Here is a 19,707-nt window from a genome sequence, read left to right on the forward strand (position 1 = left end):
CACTCTACCATTGAGCTACAACCCCAGCCCAAAACTATGAAACTGTTAGAGGAAAGCAAGAAGCAGGAGAAAAATCTTTGGTATCTTGGATTGAACAAGTTTTTTTTTTTTTTTTTTTTTTTTTTTTTTTTTTTTTTGATGCTAGGGATTCAACCCAAGTCCTTGCACTTACTAAGCACACACTGCCATTGAGTTATACCCTCAATTCCAGGCAAGAGTGTCTTCTAACAGCTCCCCCCCATTGTATCATCAGTACAGGGGATTAAACTGGGGGATATTCTTCCGCTGAGCTATATCCCCAATCCTTTTTATTTTATTTTTTTAAGAGAGGGTCTTGCTAAATTTATGATCTCTTACCTCAATCTCCTCAGTCACTGGGATTACAGGCATGTGCTACTGTGCCCACCTCAGGCAACAGTTTCTTAAAGATGACACCAAAATCAGAAGTAACAACGAAAAAAGCAGATAAATTTGACTTTATAAAATTTAAAATGTTATACTTCACTGTCAAAAAAGGGAATAGACAAGGCTTGGGTTGCAGCTCAGTGGTAGAGGGCTTGCCTAGCATGTGTGAGGCACTAAGAGTCTCAGCACTATAAATAAATAAATAAATAAATAAATAAATAAATGTCCTTCGATAACAACAAAAAAACTTAAAAAAAGGAATAGAAATCTTCAGAATGGGAAAAAATTTTGTAAATCATACACTGATACAGTTGTCATATCTAGAATATATTTAAAAAACTCTTACAACTTAACCAACAAACAACATAATTTAAAAACAGATAAAACATCTTCATAAACATTTCTCCAAAGATATACAAATGGGTAGTGAAGCTGGACATGGTGGTGCACACCTGTAATCCCAGTTACTCAGAAGGCTATGGCAGGAGGGTTGCGATTTCAAGGCCAGCCTCAGCAAATTAGCAAGGCCCTAAGTAACTTAGTGAGACCCTGTCTTAACAAAATAAATAAATGAGTAAGAAGGCTGGGGTTAAGCACCCCTGGATTCAATCCCCAGTACAAAAAAAGCTGCTCAAAAATTAAAAAAAAATAAATGCTCAACATCAGTAATCATTAGAGAAATACAAATCAAAACCACAGAGAGGCCAGGCTTGGTGGCATATGCCTATAATTCCAGCTTCTCAGGCAGGCTGAAGTAGGAGGATCACAAATTCAAGGCCAGCCTTGAACTTAGTGAGATCCTGTCTCAAAAAATAAAAAGGGTTGGGGATGTGGCTCAGTGGTAGAACACTTGTCTAGCATGCAAGAGGCCAAGAGTTCAACCTCTACTACCACCAAAAATAAAAAACAGAAAAACAACAACCCCACAAAGAGATACCACTTCATATCCACCAGAATGGCTGCTACTTACAGAAAACAACAACAATAACCAAAAGAAAATAACAAAAGTTGACAAGAATGTGACTCCTACATTGCTTAGGGATTAATTAAGATGGTGCTGCCATCAAAAGCTTGTCAGTTCTCAAAAGTTAATTACCATATTGCCTAGCAATTCAAGAAGACTTAAAAAAATGTACAAACAAAATCTTTTTTTTTTTTTCTTTTTTTTGGTGCTGGGGCTCGAACCCAGGGCCTTGTGCTTACAGGGCAAGCACTCTACTGACTGAGCTATCTCCCCAGTCCCCAAACAAAATTTTGTACATGAATGTTAACATCAGTTTTATTTATAGACAAAAAATAGAAGCAGTCATACATCTAACACTTGGATAAATACAATAAACCAAATGTGGGACATTGCCAGGTATGGTAGCACATTACTGTAGTCCCAGCAACTCAAAAGGCTAAGCCAAAAGGATGGCAAGTTTGAGACCACCCTGGGCAAGTTAGTGAGACCCTTTCTCAAAATGAAAAATAAAAAGGTCTGGGGAAGAGGCTGGGGTTGTAGTTCAGTGATACAGCACTTGCCTAGCATGTGTGAGGCACTGGGTTCAATTCTCAGCACCACATAAAAATAAAATAAATAAAATAAAGGTCCATCAACAACTTAAAAAATATATATATATACATATATATATATATATATATTTTTTTATATATATATATATTTTTTAAAATGGGCTGGGGAGGTGTATCTGTGGCAAAATGTTTGTCTCGCATGTGTGAGGCCTTGGGTTCAATCCCAAGTACTACAAGATAAAATAAAACAAAACAAAATGTGCCATATCCATACAATGGAATGTTATTCAGCCTTAAGAAGGAATGAAGTACTGCTACATGCTACAACTTGGGTGAACCCTGAAAACATGCCAAGTGAAAGAAGCCAGATACAACCAAAGGCCACATAGTTTATGATTATGTGATTCTCTGTATATGAAATACCCAAAATAAGCAAATCCAAACAGCAATAGATTATTGCCAAGGACAGAAGGAAGGGGAATAAGGGTAACTACTTAATAGGTATGGGGTTTCTTTCTTTTTAAATATAAAGAAAGAATGTCTTTATTTTTTGTGTTGTTAGGAATTGAACTCATGGGTTTGCTTGTGCTTGGCAGCAAACAATCTATGAGCTAACGTCCCCAGTCCTTTTTATTGATTTATTTAGAATATTTTGAGACAGAGTCTAAGTTGCCAGGCTGGCCTTGAACTTGCAATTCTCTTGCCCCAGTTGCTGAAGTTTCCAGGTGTGTGCCACTGCTCCTGGCTTGGTGTTTCTTTTTAAGTGATGGAAATGCTCTGGAATTAGATGGTAGATATAATTCCCCAATATTGTGATTATGTCAAAAATCTATACTTTAAAATGGTAAAATTTATCTCAAAAATAAAACAAAGGCATGTTGGTACATGCCTGTAGTCCCAGGAATTAGGGAAGCTGAAGCAGGAGGATCAAGAGTTCAAAGCCAGCTTCAACAACTTAGTGAGGCCTTAAAGCAACTTAGAGAAACCCTGTGTCTAAATAAAGTATAAAATAAAAGGGCTGGGGATGTGGCTCAGTGGTTAAGCACCACTGGGTTCAATCCCGGGTACCAAATCAAACCAAACAAAAAACCCAGAATCAGCTTTTAAGTTCTACCAGGAACCAGGTTAATGGAATTAAAGTGCACAGAATTAAGTACACAAACACTAAGAAAAATCAAGAATTCAGCAGAGTTCAAATGGGTAGAGTTAGTTAAAGCAAGACATGTGCCCATCTGACAAACTAGTAGCTGTTCATTTCAGAGTTATTTCATTATCACATTCAATGTGGTCTTCACAACAGTACTTGGAATCACTATTTTTTTCTTTTTTGACAATACTGGGATTGAACCCAGAGCCTTGTACATGCTAGGCAAATATCTACCACTGAGTGAGTTACACCCCTAATATTAATATTTTTAGTTTTAATTTTTTAGGGGGATTACTGGGGATTGAATTTACAGGCACTTTACCATTGAGCTACATTCACAGTCCTTTTCATTTTTATTTTGAGATCTGGTCTTGCCAAGTTGTTGAAGGTTTCACTGAGTTACAGAGGGTCTTGCTAAGTTACCCAGGCTGCCCTTGAATTTGTGATCTTCCTGCCTCAGCCTCTGAGTACTGGGATTACAGGCATAGGCCACTATATTTGGCCTGGAGTCACAATTGAATAATGTGATGAGTAGAAAAAAAGGAAAAAAAAAAAATTGGAGACATGGCTTCCTCAATATCACACAGCTACTACTGGCAGGGCTAACCTTGAGACTTGTGATTTTAGCTATGGTGTTTTAGCCAAGAATACAGTATAGTCATTAAGAGTGGGTTATAAATTAGGTGCGGTAGCACACACCTGTAATCCCAGATGCTTGAGAGGCTGAGGCAGGACAATCACAAATTCAAGGCCAGCTGGGCAACTAAGTGAGACCCTGTCTCAAAATTTAAAAAAAAAAAAAAAAGAAGGGCTGAGGATGTAGCTCAGTGGTAAAGCACTTGCCTAATATGTGCAAGACCCTGGGTTCAATCACTAGTACCACATAAAGAAACAACAACAAAGAGTGGACTACGGAGGAGCGAGACTCCTCCCAGCAACTCAGGAGGCTGAGGGAGGAAGATCACTTGAGCCTTAGAGTTTGGAACCACCCTAGGCAACATAGCAAGACCCTGTCTCAAAAAAATCAAAGAGTACTCTATGGATTCAAACTTGGACCTCTCCCACTTATTAACTGTGTGAATTTGGTCAAGTCACTGATTTATATAAACAGAAAATGGAGTCAGTAACAGCACCTACCTGAAAGAGATGTAGAAGGTTCCACTGGGATGATGCAGGAAGATTTCACATAGAGCTCAGGAAATGTTAATATTATTATTTATACTCTACAACTGCTCTGGTATTATATGTTGAATGACTAAGGTGTTTGATGTTAAATACTGTGTTCCTTCTACTGCTCTTAATGGAGAAACACACTGTAGGAGGACTTTCTAAGTACACCCTATGTGTTGCCTTTACCTTGCTCTCTCGTTTACCAACCCATCCTTATCCTCTCCCAGCAAGCACACACCTAGCACTCCAGTCACACCACACTGCTTGCACTCTTACAAGGTGGTTTAATACCTCTGCCTCTGCTCTTGCTGGTTATTCTATATGGAATGCACTTTAACCTGCCTCCTTTTCTAACCTGATAAACAACTGCCTTTTAAAATTCAGAACCCAGAGACTTGGAGGCTAAGGCAGGAGGATAACAAGTTCAAAGCCAGCCTCACTAAGTTACTGAGGCCCTAAACAACTTAGAAAACTTTGAAACCTTGTCTCAAAATTAAAAAATAAAAAGAACTGGGGGATATAGCTCGGTGGTTAAGTACCCCTGGATTCAATCCCAGTACTTGGGGGTGGGGGAATTAAGCTTAAATTAAGCCTTTCTTTACCCAACTACTACTCTAAGATAGCACTCACTACCAGTGTCCTCAGGCTTTGCCTCTACTCATGTGTAGCAATTTATGTTACCTTGGATGAACTGTCCACACTCCTATCCAAGGGTTACTTGTCAAACAAATCCCAACCCCTCTTACCCACTCACCAAAATTGCTTCAGCAATTCTTCCCACTTACTCTCACATCATCAAATTGTCTCTATACTGATTCTTATACTCAATTCTTCCATCAAAAAAGAACCAATTCTCTTTTGATTCACTTTCTCCTCTAGCTATTGCTCTACCTTTCTCCTTAAAGTAGAACTTAAGCACTCGCACTGACCTAAACTCCCAGGCCTTAAAGTAGCATTTAAGAGTGGCCATTCTTGCTGTCTCCAGTTCCTAGCTTCTCTATTTCCAAACCCTGTCCATCTAGATCTTCACCTACTATTGTGATAAACAGCTCATAAGAATCACTAGTGATCAAAGGCAGCTAAATCTAGCAGTCACTTCTGAGACCTCTTCTCAGCGCAATGATCAGCAGCATTTTACTCAGAAAACCTTCCCTTCTTCCCAGAAACACTCTTCACTTACCTTCCAAGTTATCTCACTTTTAAGCTTTAATCTCCTTCACTACTATCTTGGTTATATCTGCTGGTCCTTTCTTCTGATCCTTACTCTCCCATGTTGTTGTTGTTGTTTTCTTTTAGTGTGTGTGAGTGTGTGTGTTACTGGAGATTAGTTGGGACCTCGTCCATGTAGGTAAACACTCTACCACTGAGCTATATCCCAAGTCCTTTTTATTTACTTACTTACTTACTTATTTATTTTATTTTTGTGGTGCTGGGGATTAAACCCAGGGCCTTGTGCATGTGAGGCAAGCACTCTACCAACTGAGCTAAATTCCCAACATGCCTTTTTATTTTTTGAGACAGGGTCTCTCTAAGTTGCCCAGACTGGCCTCGAACTTGTGATCCTCCTGCTTTCAGCCTCCTGAGTTGCTGGGATTATAAGCATGCCCCATCACACTTGACTTCTAAGTTCTGGTTTCTCCCTAACATCTTTTTTTTGGTTGTTGATGGATCTTTATTCATTTATTTAAATGCAGTGCTGAGGATCAAACCCAATGCCTCACACATGCGAGGCAAGCCCCTCCCCCTAACTTCTTAAAGAGCACCCAAGAGCACTCATATCCTTGTTTTACTTACTCTCCCTTTGGTGGTTTCATCCTGTCTCATTGCTTTAAATACCACATATATGCTGATAACGATCTATCCCAAACCTCTTCCATAGGGTATCTCCAAGGAAGTATCCAATTGACATTTCCAACTAACATACTAAAATAGACTCCCAGTATTTCTCCCAAAGATGATCCATTAATGCAACTTCATTCTTCCAACTGCTCAGGCTTTGGAGTCTACCTCAATGCCCCACTATCTCTGCATCCAGTCTATCAGGAAATCTTACTTGCTTTACCTTCAAAACATATAAACTTTGACAACTCCTTACCATCTCTAATGCTGCCACCTTGATCTAAGCCACCACCACTTTTCATCAGGATTCTCACTTTCCTAACAATCCTAGTCTACTTGCTTCTACCCTTGCTCCTCTACTGCCTGCTTGTAGCAACCAGTGTGACATTATCCCTTCCCTCCTGTCCCTGCCAAAAAAATTATAGCCAAAATCCTCGTTTTTCACTTTGAGTAAATATCAAAGTATCTGCAGTGACTCGTAAGGCCCTAAATATCCTTCCTTTTCCATTACCTCTCAGATCTCATCTTATACTGTATTCCCCCTCACTCATGCTGTTCTTTCAGGCATATTCCCACCTCATGGCCTTTGTGCTGGCCATTCTGTCTGTATTGGATATTGACCCTCCAGATACCCACTGTCTTTTAAGTTTTTGTTCAAACAATAACTTCTCATTGAGGTCTTTTCTGATTATTTGTTTGAACCTGCAATCCCAAATCCCCTCCCAACAGTGGCACTCCCAAGTCTATTTGCCCTAATTCTTCCAGAGCATTTATTATTAACTGCAGTATAGATTTTTCTTGTTTATGTTTGTCCATCTCCCTGACTAGAATATAAGCTCCACAAGGGCTCGACAGGGACTTTTGTCTGTTTCACTGAGTAGAATATTCCTAATGCCCACAGCAGCGTCAAGCACTCGATAAATATTTGCTGAATGAATGAATAACATTATTCATTTATTTCTACACTTATTTATACACAAGATCACCTTCCCCTTATTTGACCAAAGCTCCCTGAGGACAGAGAATATATATCATTCTGGACCTTTGCTAAACCTTAATTAAAATCTGAGTTGGCCAGTGTGAAACCAAGGAGGTGGAAATGAGCTGAGCTGAGGGTGAAATGAGGTTTAGGTAAAGAATCTAAATACAGGAGGATGAAATGACTGCAAATGGTAGCAAAAGAAAGAGGTTAGCATTATAAAATACTCCTATATGGTGGGGAACAAAGAGCTCTTAGAAGGTGCCACTTCTTTGTCCCAAATAAATAAATTCAATGGAATTGTTCAGTGGGGATCTACCTTCTAAACCTCTAACCTGTGGTACTGTGGTCTCCAGGTTGTAGTGCTTATTCAGGAACTTCAGCAGCTTCTGTGAGGGTCGGTCAATGGCCAGTTGGTGTGGTTCAACTCTCTCCTTCTGCATGGAATAGGAGGCTTGAGGTAGGAGGAGGTAAGGGCAAAACATGCCAACAGGAACTTAGGAGCCTTGGAAAGGAGTAGGCAGATATGGGAACATTGCAGTGAAGGGGAGAAGCAAGGCAGGTGGAAGGGCTCAGGGCAAAGAAACTATTGATCTCTACTTTGGATGAACTGGTAAAGAAAGTGAGGCTGGGTGCTGTGGCACAGCCTGTAATCCCAGCAACTTAGAAGGCTGAAGCAGGAGGATCACAAGTTCAAAGCCCGCCTTAGCAATTTAGCAAAGCCCTAAGGAAATTAGCCAGACCCTGTCTCCAAATAAAAAATAAAAAGGGCTGGGAATGTGACTCAGTGGTAAAGCACCTCTGGGTTCAGTCTCTAGTACCAAACATGAACACACACACAGAATGATACCTGCAACATATGCTGGAAGAGTTCTCGCCCATGGCCATGACGTTGCAGTGACTCGTGAATGTAGAAGTCCAGGATGCAGAGTGGTTCTACCTCATTGTGAGCCTCACGATCATCCTGAGAAATAAAGAACAATAAATATCTTTGAAGATCCAGGCATCTTTGCTGCCCGAACAACCACCAGCACTTTTGTTCTCTGGAACCAAGGCATACAAATATTCTGTTTTCAATAACACTTACCAGTACAAAGAGCTTCTTGTATCCAACTTTAAGGAAACCAATAATGGCTCCTTTCCCAGCCCTGTAGGATGAGGAAAATAATTAACAAGCCAGCAGCAGCTGCATGGAAGTAGTAGAGTCAAAGAATGGGGAAGGGCTGAGACAGGAAGGAATTAAGTATAGAATGTAAGAATCTGACACTCACTGTCGGGCTGATGTGTCTTTGAGCACATAAATAACATGGCGGTTACTCTGCATCCTTGATGCACTGGTAATAGGAGCAGGAAGATTTTGGGCCTGCCAAAAAGATGAAAACAGACTTACTGCAAGTTCCTTTTAAGGGACCCAGGCCTCCCTTATCAACCATGCCTACAGAGGTCCACTCTACTCCATTGAAAGACTCCCCGGTACCTTGGCAGATGCCTTGCCCAATTCATCTACAATGGTCATAATTTGCTGCTGCAGATCAACACTAGAGAGAGAGGAGACAAAGAGTCAGATATTCACTGAATTAGAGGGTTCTGGGCAGTCTCTATTGGGAATCTGGGCCACAATTCCAACCCAGACTCAACACTTAGGGATCTCTGCCTTTGTCTGGACGTCTTACAATCTGGTTTCCAACCTAACCCCTCTGGAAATCAAACTTCAGTCACACCTTTCAAGGTGTTACTCCCTCCTCCCTTCAGGTTACTATGGGACAGCAGGAAGGGCGGGTCTACCACAGGCTTTGGCAGGGACTACTTTGGGCCGAGGGGTGAAAGTTCACAGATCCAAGCACTAATCAACCGCATTAGGTTGCAAGTCAAAGGTCACCCAAAGGCTGGTCCCAGACATCAAAAGGAGTGGCCACTAGTCAGTGAGAAGGGGGCGTGGTGCCTGAAGCAGGTTTGGAGAGGAACCGGGAAAGAAAGGCCATAGGGCGGGTTTCATATGTCACCGGGCCGGCGTTGTGGTTCCGGGTCGGCGGGCCGGGGGCCGCAGGTGTTGGTCCAGCACCGTGATCCGCTCCGGGAGCAGCGCGTCCACATCGAACGGGAACTCCATGGCCCATTGTGCGCGGCCGGACCCGCCCCTTACGACGTCACTTCCGACCCTTTGCTGCACCGCCCTCAGGGTCTTCCATTTCCAGGAGCAGCTGGGTGGGGCCTGAACCGGTCCTCTGGCGGGGGTCGTCCCACCCACTCCCCAAGTCTTGGCAGCCTGCCTGGAGACTCGCGTTTTTCACTTACACCAGCTGTCCCCTTAGCAACGCCACTCCCCCACCGCCACGGTGCCACGGTAATGCATTAGTCCTTGGCCTAGTTTGTCACTCTCAACGCCCCTTTCGCCCTTTAGTGAACAGCTGGGAATGATGTTAACACCATCTGTGAGGAGGGGTGGGGACCATCATAGCAGCACGGTTGGAATGCCTATCCCTACCATTTCTGGTCCCAGCAGAGCCAAGCTAAACTTGACCACTTCCCTCCCAACAGCAGCATCCGAGTTCTTATAGGAAATAAGTAAAAGCCACGGGATTACCCTGCCCTCAATGGCATTCATCACAAAGCAAGCTGGAGACAGAAATACAGCTTTATTGTGGAAAAGCTGAGTTTGCAGAAGTCTGAAACAACGGTTGAGCCCCTCTACAATGTATAGGGCTGGGGGGGTTTCCCATTCAGTCTGTACTGCCCTTCCTCACTCTCAGACAGGTTTATCCCTTTCAACAACTCCTGGGTCTGCCAATGGTCACAAAACAGGGTCACATACCGTCATATAATCCTAGGCACTACCTCCTAATCCCTCAGGTTCCCTCCTCAGTTTGTAAATCTTATGGAGAATTCTGGGGGCTGGTCTGCTCAGTGGAGGAGGCTTCAGTTGGTGGTGCCAGAGGCACCTCTGGCATTGACTCAGGTGGGGGGCCACTTTCTTCTAGGAGATTGCCCTGATAGAGCCGGCGAAGGCGTGACAGTTCTCTTTCTGGTGGTTGCTTCCAGCTGTACCATGGGTACCAAGGGTCACCTGAAACTAGGGTAGGGGCTGGTGGTGTAGAAGTCACAGCTCCATGAGAGGTACTGAAGTCAAGGTCCCGGGGTTCCACCTGAGGAATGTGGTAACTGAGGAGACCTAAAGGATTTAAAAAAAAAAAAAAAAAAAAAGAAAGAAAGAAAAAGAAAATTAGGGAGGAACTTGTCAGTCACTGGATACGTTTATGTATGTTGTATACTGTACAAAATCAAATGGCCAAGGTGGCAAATGAGGGATGACATACTATCTGGGCACTTGACTGCAAAGCTGTGCAGACTTCCCAACACCAGGTTTATGTAGCTGAATCTACACTAGGGGAGTAGTACCTTGGGCAAAAGTGCTATGTAGTCCATGGTCAGGAATTTACACTAAGGTCCTTTTATCAGGGTTGAGGCTGTAGCTCAGGGGTAAAGTCCTTGCCTATCGGGTGCAAAGCCCTGGGTTCAATCCTCAGCATTGCAAAAACAAAGGTATTAGGATCACCAGTTGTACAATAAGAGGGAAGGGAAAAGAAAGATGAAGGACAAGGGGACAGGGAAATGACAAAGCTGAGATTCAGGAGAGAGGACAAGGGATAAGAGTGAGAAACATGTTCTTGAGAAGAATATGTTGAATACTACATTCTTGGAGAGGTGGGAACGCTTACATGCACCCCCTAGGCCTCAGTCACCTTCCCTCTGCCTAATAAAATTGCCTTGTTCCCCTTTTAACACTCACCGTGATCTCTGGCTTTCTGGATGGCCTGGGTCAACTTCTTATGCTGCTTCATACACACTCCTGTGAAAAGAAAAATAACCTGGTATTCATTTTATAAGACATAGTAAATAAAAGAATACATTGCTTCTATATGGTGATGGAGAGCTCTGGATTTGGAGGATATAGTTTTGCCTGATGACCCTACTCCCTTAATCCTTCTATGGGCCTCAGTTTTCCCATCTGCTTAACAGGAAGAATCCTCCCCCCGAGAGCTGGGATAAAAACTTAAGATATCTAGACACCATAAGGAAACCATTTGATGATAAAGGCTACAAGACACAGAACACATAATTCAATGCACAAGAAAAGGTTGAGTTGGATAATCCTCAGAGAGTCAATAAGGGAAGAAGTGTGGGGAAGATCTGGGGAAGATAATTTGAAGAGTAGCAATAATTGTCTCTCTAGCTTTCTACAGCAATAAAAACCTCTCTGGAAAACTAAACACTGATCATGGTGCCACCCCCAATAATGGTGGTTTCAGATTATTCTTTGCAAATTTATCTTGCTTGAAAGCAGGAGTTGGTTAAAAAAAAAAAAAAAAAATTCCCCCCCCCCTTTTTTTTGGTACAGGGGATTGAACTCAGAGGTATTTAACCACTGAACCACATCCCCAGCCCTTTTTAAAATATTTTATTTAGACAAGGTCTTGCTGAGTTGCTTAGGGCCTTGCTAAGTTGCTGAGGCTGGCTTTGAACTTGCAATCCTCCCAAGCCACTTGGCAAAATTTTTTGTATAGGGCCACATAGTAAATATATTAAGCGCTGCAGAGCCTATGGTCATCATCTCAGCTACTCAATTCTGCCACTATTGCCAGGGAGCATACAGTATTTCATACTGTAGATAATATGAAAACAAATGGACATGGTAGTGGACCAGATCTGATCTGTGACTGTAGTTAGAGAACAGATCTAATCCTGAATTGTTAACCCTATAATTTTAAATTTGGAAAATCTAATTTAATTGTCAATGGTATAAAAGAACTTCTCTGAGAGTTGATTTGTGATAAAAGTCTTTTTGGAAGAGATGTTAATAGAAAGAAAATAATCTCTTTATTTATTTATTTATTCATTCATTCATTCATTTATTGTGGCAGTGGGGATTGAACTCACGAGTGTTTTACCACTGAGTTACCTCTTATTCTTTTTTATTTTTCATTTTGAGACAGGGTCTCACTACATTGCTGAGGGTATTGCTAAGTTGCTCAATCTGACCTCAAACTTCAGTGTTTAAGATCATAGGCATGGGGCGTGCTGCTTATCGAAGGTGGTCTTGTAAAAGATGGCTAAAAGCTTATGGAGTAAATGGAAAAGGAAGATGTGTACTGAAACGAGGAAAAAGAGTGCTCCAAAAGAGCTCAACAGACTTACAGTATTCTCAAAGTAGGCAGTGATGTTTTAATGAAAGATGCTGAAGAAATAGCAACTGTGGTGGTACCCAAACATTCCCAAGAGAAAAACGCAGTGTGAAGTGAAAGATGAAAACAACGACATGAAAATGGAGACTGAGATTAAGAGAAATAAAAAGACTCTTCTAGACCAGCATGGACAGTACCCCATATGGATGAACCGGAGGCAAAGAAAAAGACTGAAGGCAAAGCGAGAGAAAGGAAAGAGGAAGAGCAGAGCAAAAGCAGCAAAGGCAGCAAAGGGTCTGGCCTGGTAGACCCTTAAAAACTTGAAAAATTCCACACGGGACAGATGGTTGATTGGAGAATGTATACCTTGATTTTGACTCTCACTAAATGAAAACTATTTGTTTTCATATTTTAAATTAACCTTTTTTCTTCAAACCCAGAATAACCCCTCAAGATTGTTTTGGGAACTCGAATAAAGTATTTTCTTTGGTTAAAAAAAGAAAAAAAAGGTCATAGGCATGTGCCACCACATACTCCACCAACATTTACTTTTTGTTTGGTACTGGGGATTGAAACCAGGGACATTTTAACCACTGAGTCACACCTCCAGCTCTTTTTATTTCTTATTTGAGACAGGATCTTGCTAAATTGCTGAGAGCCTTCCTAAGTTGCTGAGACTGGCTTTGAGCTTGAGGATCCTCCTCTCTCAGTCTCCTGAGTCGCTAGGATAATAGGTATGTGCCATCACACACAGCTTCACCATTTAGTTTTTTGGTTTTTTTTTTCCTAGTTGCAGATGGACACAATACCTTTATTTTATTTATTTATTTTTATGTGGTGCTGAGGATTGAACCCAGTGCCTCACATGTGCTAGGCAAGAGCTCTACCACTGAGCTATATCCCCGGCCCACCATTTAGTTTTTAAGAACTACATTTATAAAGTCTGCTCACAGAGGTAGTTGTGTGTAACTTTTTCCCCCACACATAATTAATTGTGTTAGAAACTGATATTCACATAAGCCAAGATTTCCAAAGATCCAACTCACATTTTGTATGCCAGAAGTAATAGCCATCAAACAAATACCTCATTTAACTATATAAACAAGAAGTGTCCCAAGGAAAAACTTCTGGTAGTTTAGGGATGACAGGCTAACCTGTATATGGAGCATGGAAGATGATACCCGTGTGGGCACAGACAAACTGTTCCAAGAGCTTCACATTCTGTGGGGGAGAATAGTAGAGAAACATGAGAAGAAAGAGAGGGGAGACTAAAGAATATAATCCTTAAACACCCACACCAATGCCCTCACCCCTCTCTCTCTGGATGCTATCCTCTTCCGTATCCCAGTTTTAACTTCTTCAATTCACTGGTCTTTCAAACATTTCACATGCATATTCTATATTGTCACTGGATTCATATAGAAGTCTCTTCTGCAGAAGCTAACTTTTGTTATTATCATTATAATTATATACATGTACGTGTGTACGTGTGCATAATATACATGTGTACACATATATGTGTACACACACACACGTGTGTGTGTGTGTATATATATATATATATATATTTTTTTTTTTTCTTTTTATAGTACTCAGGATTGAACCCAGGGGTGCTTTACCACTGAGTTACATCCCCAACCCTTTTAATTTTTATTTTACTTTAAGATAGAATCTCACTAAATTGCTAAAGGTCTCAGTTGCTGAGGCTGGCCTGGATCTTGCACTCCTTTTGAGTTGCTGCGATTACAGGTCACCATACTCAGCTGCAGGAGTTATTTGCTAAAGGTAGCCTTCAGGCAAAAACGTGGGGAGACTCTTTGGAAGTCCCAGAATCACCCAGAAAATGATGTTGTAATAAGTATGTACAAATGACTAAGGGATGTAATAGCAAACTAACAGAATATAATAACATACTAAGAACAATTTAGTTTTTTGTTTTGTTTTGTTTTGTGGTGCTGGGGATTGAACCCAGGGCCTACCAAATGAGCTATCTCCCCAGCCACAATTTATGTTTTAATTACATAGAATGACTCACAACTAGCAAATCAATTACAGGAAGTTAGACTCTTAAGGAAAACTCAGGTACATCTGTGGAATGGCAGATAGGCAGAACCATCTATAATCTGTGTCTTGGCTATATAATTGGTTTTTTAATAAACTGTAGTATGATTGAAACTCAGAAGTTATTATGGGGCTATCCTATAACCTGTGTCAAAAGGGTCATTAGAGTAGCTGGACTCCCCCAGTTGTTGACTGATACATAAATGCCCTCCAACTCCCCTGATAACCAGTCATATATTTTTGGCTCTAAGATCTTCATGACAAACTCAGAAAAGCATTTTCCTATTATCATTTAAGAAATATATTCAAATTCTTGAAGGAGCAAGTCCTGTCCTGCTTAGTGTTGAAGGCTTTCTGAATTAAAATAGTCTACTAGACTCTTTACATTTCTTCATATCTCTGTCTTCCAGCCCCAGGACCCAGAATGCCACTAAACATTGACATGACCACAAAATAAAGAAAACCACAGGAAAAAAGTAGGTGATTATAGTCACTAATAATTCTAGTACATATGAAGGAACTTTTGGGCATGGCTCCCCCATTAGAAACAAGCATTTCTGTCAGGCTGGTGGCACACACCTATAATCCCAGCAAATCAGGAGGCCAAGACAGAACAATTGCACGTTTGAGGCCAGCCTCAGCAATTTAACAAGGCCCTAAGCAATGTAACAAGACCCTGTCACAAAATAAAAAATAAAAAGGGCTGGGGACGTGTCTCAGTGTTTAAGTGCTCCTGGGTTCAATCCCTGGTACAAAAATAAGTCTAAGAAAAAAAAAGGCATTGTATTTACCTGACAATTTAGACTATAAATTTCATGGGCATGGGATAAAACTTCTTAGTCCAATCCACAATAGAGGGTAAAAGACTGGAGAGGGATGTTTTTACATTGCCAAAAAGTCACTGCAACATAGGTTGCAGGGGTGCCAGGATATGAAGAAGTGTGGTGTACATTACAAAGAGTGTCCAAATCCCTATTCTGTATAAAAGATTCACCTTACCCTAAAGTCGACATGCAAATTGTGATCCCGGCAGATGGGACAAGGATTCCCAGCAACTTTATTCTTACGCTGTAGTGAGAAATTGATAGTTGATGATGATCAAGGCCTTGTCAAAAAAAGGTGCTAATTCAATGTCCCTATGGCCTCCACCCCCACACCATATCCCACCCAGGTACTACCGTCAGAAACTCACAATACAGGTCTTTCGAGTCCGTTGTGGGGGGATACCACCTTTGTGGTTGCGGCGGTAGTCAGCCCAGACTGCGCGGGTACCATAACGGTTCTGGTATTCTGAAATGAAAGAGAAGTTATTCCAAGGTGAGGTGTAGAGTATGTCTCTTGTCTATTTACTTCAGGCCCCACCTGACCCACCCTTTTCCCACTTAAGGATACCTTCTGAGTCCAGATATTTCCAGGGTTCATTCTCATAAGGGGAATTGGGAATTGGGGGCAATGAATCTTTTTCAGGGGGGACGTGGGTGCAAAGGGTCTGGAGGGGAACCTATAAAGGAGAAGAAAAATGAAAGAATGAGTTCAAGGAAAGGACTCAACTGTTTTATCATACGTTGACAAGACGAATGTATGCCAATGTGTTAATGTAATTTAACAGGAATATATATGAAAGGAAATATTTTGTTGAGGTTAAACTGACATAAATCAACAGTTACTCTCCCTATCTCCAACTGGATCCTGAGAAGCTAATACAGGAGAAAACAATCTTATTCAAGAAGACAATTTTAGAATCTGGCACCTAAAAGGTCTCTGTGCTTCTGGGGAATGAGTTGGGTCTGGTGGAAGAAAAATGGAGTATGTCTACTCTTTTGGAAGTTAGCTGTGTGGTGACAAGGGGATGTATAGGACAGGTTGAGTCTTCAACTCAATCTAATCCCAAGACACAGAACTGCCCAGTTTCATAAAAAGTTGAAGTTCAACATTCCACAGAGCGAAAACAAACCTGGAGTCCTAACGCCAGTTTCAAAGCTACCAGGCCTGCTATTAACTCTGGTGTGCTGTCAACACTTCTCAGTACCCCTAGGGAGTGGCAGCGGGGTAAGCCTTGCTTCTCACCTTGTCCAAGAAACTGCCCTGTCCTATCAAGAACCTCCAGGGTGGTGAGTACGTGAGGCTGGAGGGAAACCTCAATCCCAAGGATAGAATTAAGGTCGCATGCATGCTCTAATAAGAGGCTGATATTAAGATATTAAGAACTGAGAACCTGGTCCCTATGTCGTGAGAATGTATGGTGGCTTTACTGAGAGATAGCAGGGCTGGTGGAAATTAGGATCTCTCAATCCAAGGACACTCGACAGCATCGCAGATTTAGACATTATTTACGTAGTTAATATCTAGTTGTGCATGACCAAGGGGTTAATCCCACCACCTGGTTATTTTACCGAAATAGTATTTTGGGAAGAGGATGACGGCTAACCCTGGCTTTTAGCCCTCGACTCAGTCAATACGGTGTTAGGGGTGGAGGCGCCAGAATTGAAGTATTGCCTACACAGCAGAGACATAAGCACGTAGGCCTCCGCCCGCGGATCCTTAGCAGTGCAACTTCCAACTAGAGAAAGCATAACTAAGTTGGGATCGTACAAAATGTTCTCCGAGGAGTTACCTGAACTCCACTGGCATTTCTGAAGATGGAAAGGCTAGGAAACCGCCTCACTAGCGTGTTTAGTATGGCGACCGCCATCTTGACGTACGCCCAACGTAGAATGCCTGGAAAGGCAACTGCGCATGCTCAAGGAAACTGCGCATGCTCCGGAAAACTGACCACGGAAGGGCAAAGGACGATCCCGCAGTGCGGATGGCGACCGCGCGTTTGCGTCAGGACGGCAGCGTAAGAGGGGGGGGGTGGTTTAGAGACGCTAATTTCAACTGCGTCACAATCGAATTAGGCTTCAAAATTGGTTTTTTTCTGGACCAATCATTAAAACTATTAGATTCCATACTTCGAGTTTGCCTTTTAAATAATTTTGAAGTCGATTTTGACCAGGATTCTTTCACTGCGCATGCGCACCGTCATGTCTACCAACCCGGGGTGAGAAATGTTCTCTGGGGCGGAAGTGGTGGAAGCAGAGGAAAGGGTGGTGCTAGGATCCCTGGTCACGCGTACACGACTGGGGGACTGGAAGGAGGCGGAAGAGAGAAGGGCTGCCCGAAGGCGAAGGAAGGCTAGCCAATCAGCTGGCGAGTTGTCTTTCGGGTTGACCAATACGTTCACGCCTCGCGCACAATGTCTCGCGACAAGGGCGTTTCACTAGCACGTTTAGGCGCGTTGGGCGGCGTCCGGGTATAAAAGACTCCGCCCGAGCGGGCAGCCGCCATTCTGGGGTTCGTTTAGAGGTAAGTTTGGGTTTCTTGTCGTTTAGTGGGCAGAATTTTGCGGAGTACGCTGGACTAGTTTACGGAGTAGGAATGGGTTCGGTTGGGAACTACGGCCTATGTGAAGCGGCTGTATTAGGGATGGGGTGTGGAACAATGTTTTGGGACGTCAAAGATGGTAATTTGGAATGTTTTAGAAGCGACCCGTACTGATTACATCTTTCTCCCTTGTGTTCCTTTTATCCCAGGTTTGAATTTTCTCGGAGAAAGACAGGCCGGCCACGAGGAAAACAGAAACAAGCCGCAGCAACATCTAAGCCCTTGAAAGGATCCTGAGAGGGGGGAAAGGGAAAACAGCAGCCACCAGCCCAACCACTTGTGTCTTCTGCCCCTACCCACCTATCTTGCCCACCCCACCAGCCCACGCTGCTTGGGACTTGAAATCTGTGGCCGAAGGACCGTCACCACATAACTTGAAAAATAATCAACCACCCTCCCTTCCCAAACCCACCCAATTTCACTTATCCAGCGTTTCCTTTTTTGATTCCACTCAGAATTTTTTTCTACGACCCCCCTCCCTAAATGGAGTTGGGTGGGGGGGGAGTGAATACTGAGTTGGCCTTTATTTTTTAAGAGACTTTTTGATCCAATGAGGCCCCCCAAATAATTTGAGTTTTGGGTCCTGGTTGGTTGTTTTATTTTTTTTCTCCAAAATTTTACCCCCTCCCCCCTGAGCCCGAGGTGCTGACGTCGCAAAAAAATTGGATAGTAAGTGTCGAATTTTCAAAAACCAGCCTTGCAACAAGAAATCAACGTTTCCCGTTGTGAAACCAAAAATAATGAGAGGAAGAAATGAGACCATAGAACAAATAGAGAGCTGGAGATGGACCAATCCGGTCACTTAATCTCCATTAAAAAGGGCCTTTGGGTCTGAAACAGTCTTGTTCTCTCTCCCCTACCACCTACCTCTTCCTGCCCTGCTGCAGGCAAGGAGAGGGTGGAGGGAGGGCCAGCAAGTGAGGATTTTGATGGTTAACCCTTGATAATCCAGTCAATTTCCAGACTGCCAAAGCATGTGTTTGCTTTTTATAAGGAGGAATGTTTACCTTCCTCTGGTTAGCAGTCTTCAAAAGGGTTAATGAGCTCACATACAAAAGATGGTGGATCTTGTGGCCCAAAAGTCCCACTTCTTTGTGTGTGAGACAAGCAGGGCGCCTTTCAATTTGCCAGATTAATAAGCAATCTGTACATAAAGATTGCAGGGTAAGGAGATGGGCAGAGAGAAATAATAGCTGGCTATGACTTTAAATGATTGTTAAATCCTCTCAATTTTAATGTAATTTGCTTGGGGTATATTGTATGGTTAAGATAGGTGGCAATCTATGAATAAAGATTGCAAGACACTTAATTCAGGGCAAAATATAATCTTAGTACCAGTACATACAAGATAATAGTTGGGAAAGTAAAAAATGTCTTGTAATTGTTGCAGATTGCATAGGTTATTTAAAAGGAAAAAAAATGATTAACATTTTAACTTGATACTTTTTGGTGGGGGGATACAGTTAAAATAGAGGGTGGAAAGGTTGGGAAATGTGGAATTCAGGAGTATAATTTAAGAGCCATTTAGTGCAATTGAATGCTAGCTTTCTAAAAGATTTGTGTCGTTAAAAGGAATTTTTTTCTTCCCTGCTTCAATATGGCGACTTTCCTTGTCCTTTTGTCTTCCAAGCGGCGTTGCAGGTTGTGTCTTGACCCATTTTTCTCCTGTCCTCCCACCTCAACCCTATTTGTTGAGAGGGGTCCAAGTCCTCCCCCTTTTCCTTTATAGGGAGGATGGGGTGGCCGGTGGTAGCAAAATCAATTCTTCCCCGCAGAAAATGTTCTTTTAAATATTTTAATTGCTGCTATTTTCACTACTCTCTTACTGATTGAAAATAGGTCAGAGATTATTCAGGATTGGGGGTTGACTTCTGTTATTTTTTACTTAAAGGTGTATTATAATGTAATAGCTACCGCCAGAACTGCAGTGGCTTTTAAATTTTGAATCCTCTTCTCCATTACAAAATGGCGTCCCTCCTCCTTTGTTG

At 42.2% G+C, this 19,707-nt stretch overlaps 3 protein-coding genes and 1 pseudogene across 10 annotated transcripts in view; 2 read left to right on the top strand and 2 right to left on the bottom strand.

The window, feature by feature from the left end:
- Atat1 (alpha tubulin acetyltransferase 1) overlaps window positions 1–9,203 on the bottom strand; it is a 16,661-nt gene extending 7,458 nt beyond the window's left edge. For 4 of the 7 annotated variants that reach the window (XM_047558236.1, XM_047558234.1, XM_047558241.1 and 1 more), the window contains exons 1-6: window positions 9,059–9,203; window positions 8,533–8,593; window positions 8,327–8,418; window positions 8,143–8,203; window positions 7,906–8,019; window positions 7,391–7,492 (exon numbers count right to left, since the gene is read on the bottom strand). In XM_047558236.1, the coding sequence (XP_047414192.1) occupies window positions 7,391–7,492; window positions 7,906–8,019; window positions 8,143–8,203; window positions 8,327–8,418; window positions 8,533–8,593; window positions 9,059–9,165 (537 nt within the window). In that variant the 5' untranslated portion in view covers window positions 9,166–9,203. The other 3 variants (XM_047558239.1, XM_047558237.1, XM_047558238.1) reach the window with 2 other exon arrangements.
- Window positions 1–12,694, top strand: part of LOC124988612 (uncharacterized protein C12orf31 homolog) — a 20,888-nt pseudogene extending 8,194 nt beyond the window's left edge.
- Ppp1r10 (protein phosphatase 1 regulatory subunit 10) overlaps window positions 1–19,707 on the top strand; it is a 42,006-nt gene that overhangs the window by 7,908 nt on the left and 14,391 nt on the right. Inside the window, exon 2 of the mRNA XM_047558232.1 lies at window positions 17,869–18,388. The gene's annotated coding sequence lies outside the window, so the exon portion shown is untranslated. The remainder of the gene's footprint in view (window positions 1–17,868; window positions 18,389–19,707) is intronic.
- Window positions 9,673–17,049, bottom strand: Mrps18b (mitochondrial ribosomal protein S18B). Of its 2 annotated transcripts, XM_047558243.1 has the most exons (7): window positions 16,911–17,049; window positions 15,689–15,797; window positions 15,489–15,586; window positions 15,296–15,364; window positions 13,390–13,456; window positions 10,843–10,902; window positions 9,673–10,224 (listed from the first exon to the last, which is right to left on the bottom strand). In XM_047558243.1, the coding sequence occupies exons 1-7, from the start codon at window positions 16,986–16,988 to the stop codon at window positions 9,929–9,931; spliced, it is 777 nt and encodes a 258-aa protein (XP_047414199.1). In that variant the 5' UTR covers window positions 16,989–17,049; the 3' UTR covers window positions 9,673–9,928. The 2 variants fall into 2 exon arrangements, with proteins under 2 accessions (XP_047414199.1, XP_047414200.1); XM_047558244.1 differs by lacking the exon at window positions 15,296–15,364.

Source organism: Sciurus carolinensis, chromosome 7 (genome assembly GCF_902686445.1).
Source record: "Sciurus carolinensis chromosome 7, mSciCar1.2, whole genome shotgun sequence".
Lineage (NCBI taxonomy): Eukaryota > Metazoa > Chordata > Mammalia > Rodentia > Sciuridae > Sciurus > Sciurus carolinensis.

Coding starts and splice junctions, on each gene's coding strand:
- Mrps18b (XM_047558243.1), bottom strand. CDS start 16,988: ATGGCGGTCGCCATACTAAACACGCTAGTGAGGCGGTTTCCTAGCCTT. Junction 15,587..15,688: donor GAAATATCTGGACTCAGAAG/GTATCCTTAAGT, acceptor CTTTCATTTCAG/AATACCAGAACCGTTATGGT. Junction 13,457..15,295: donor ATTTGCATGTCGACTTTAGG/GTAAGGTGAATC, acceptor TCTCCCCCACAG/AATGTGAAGCTCTTGGAACA.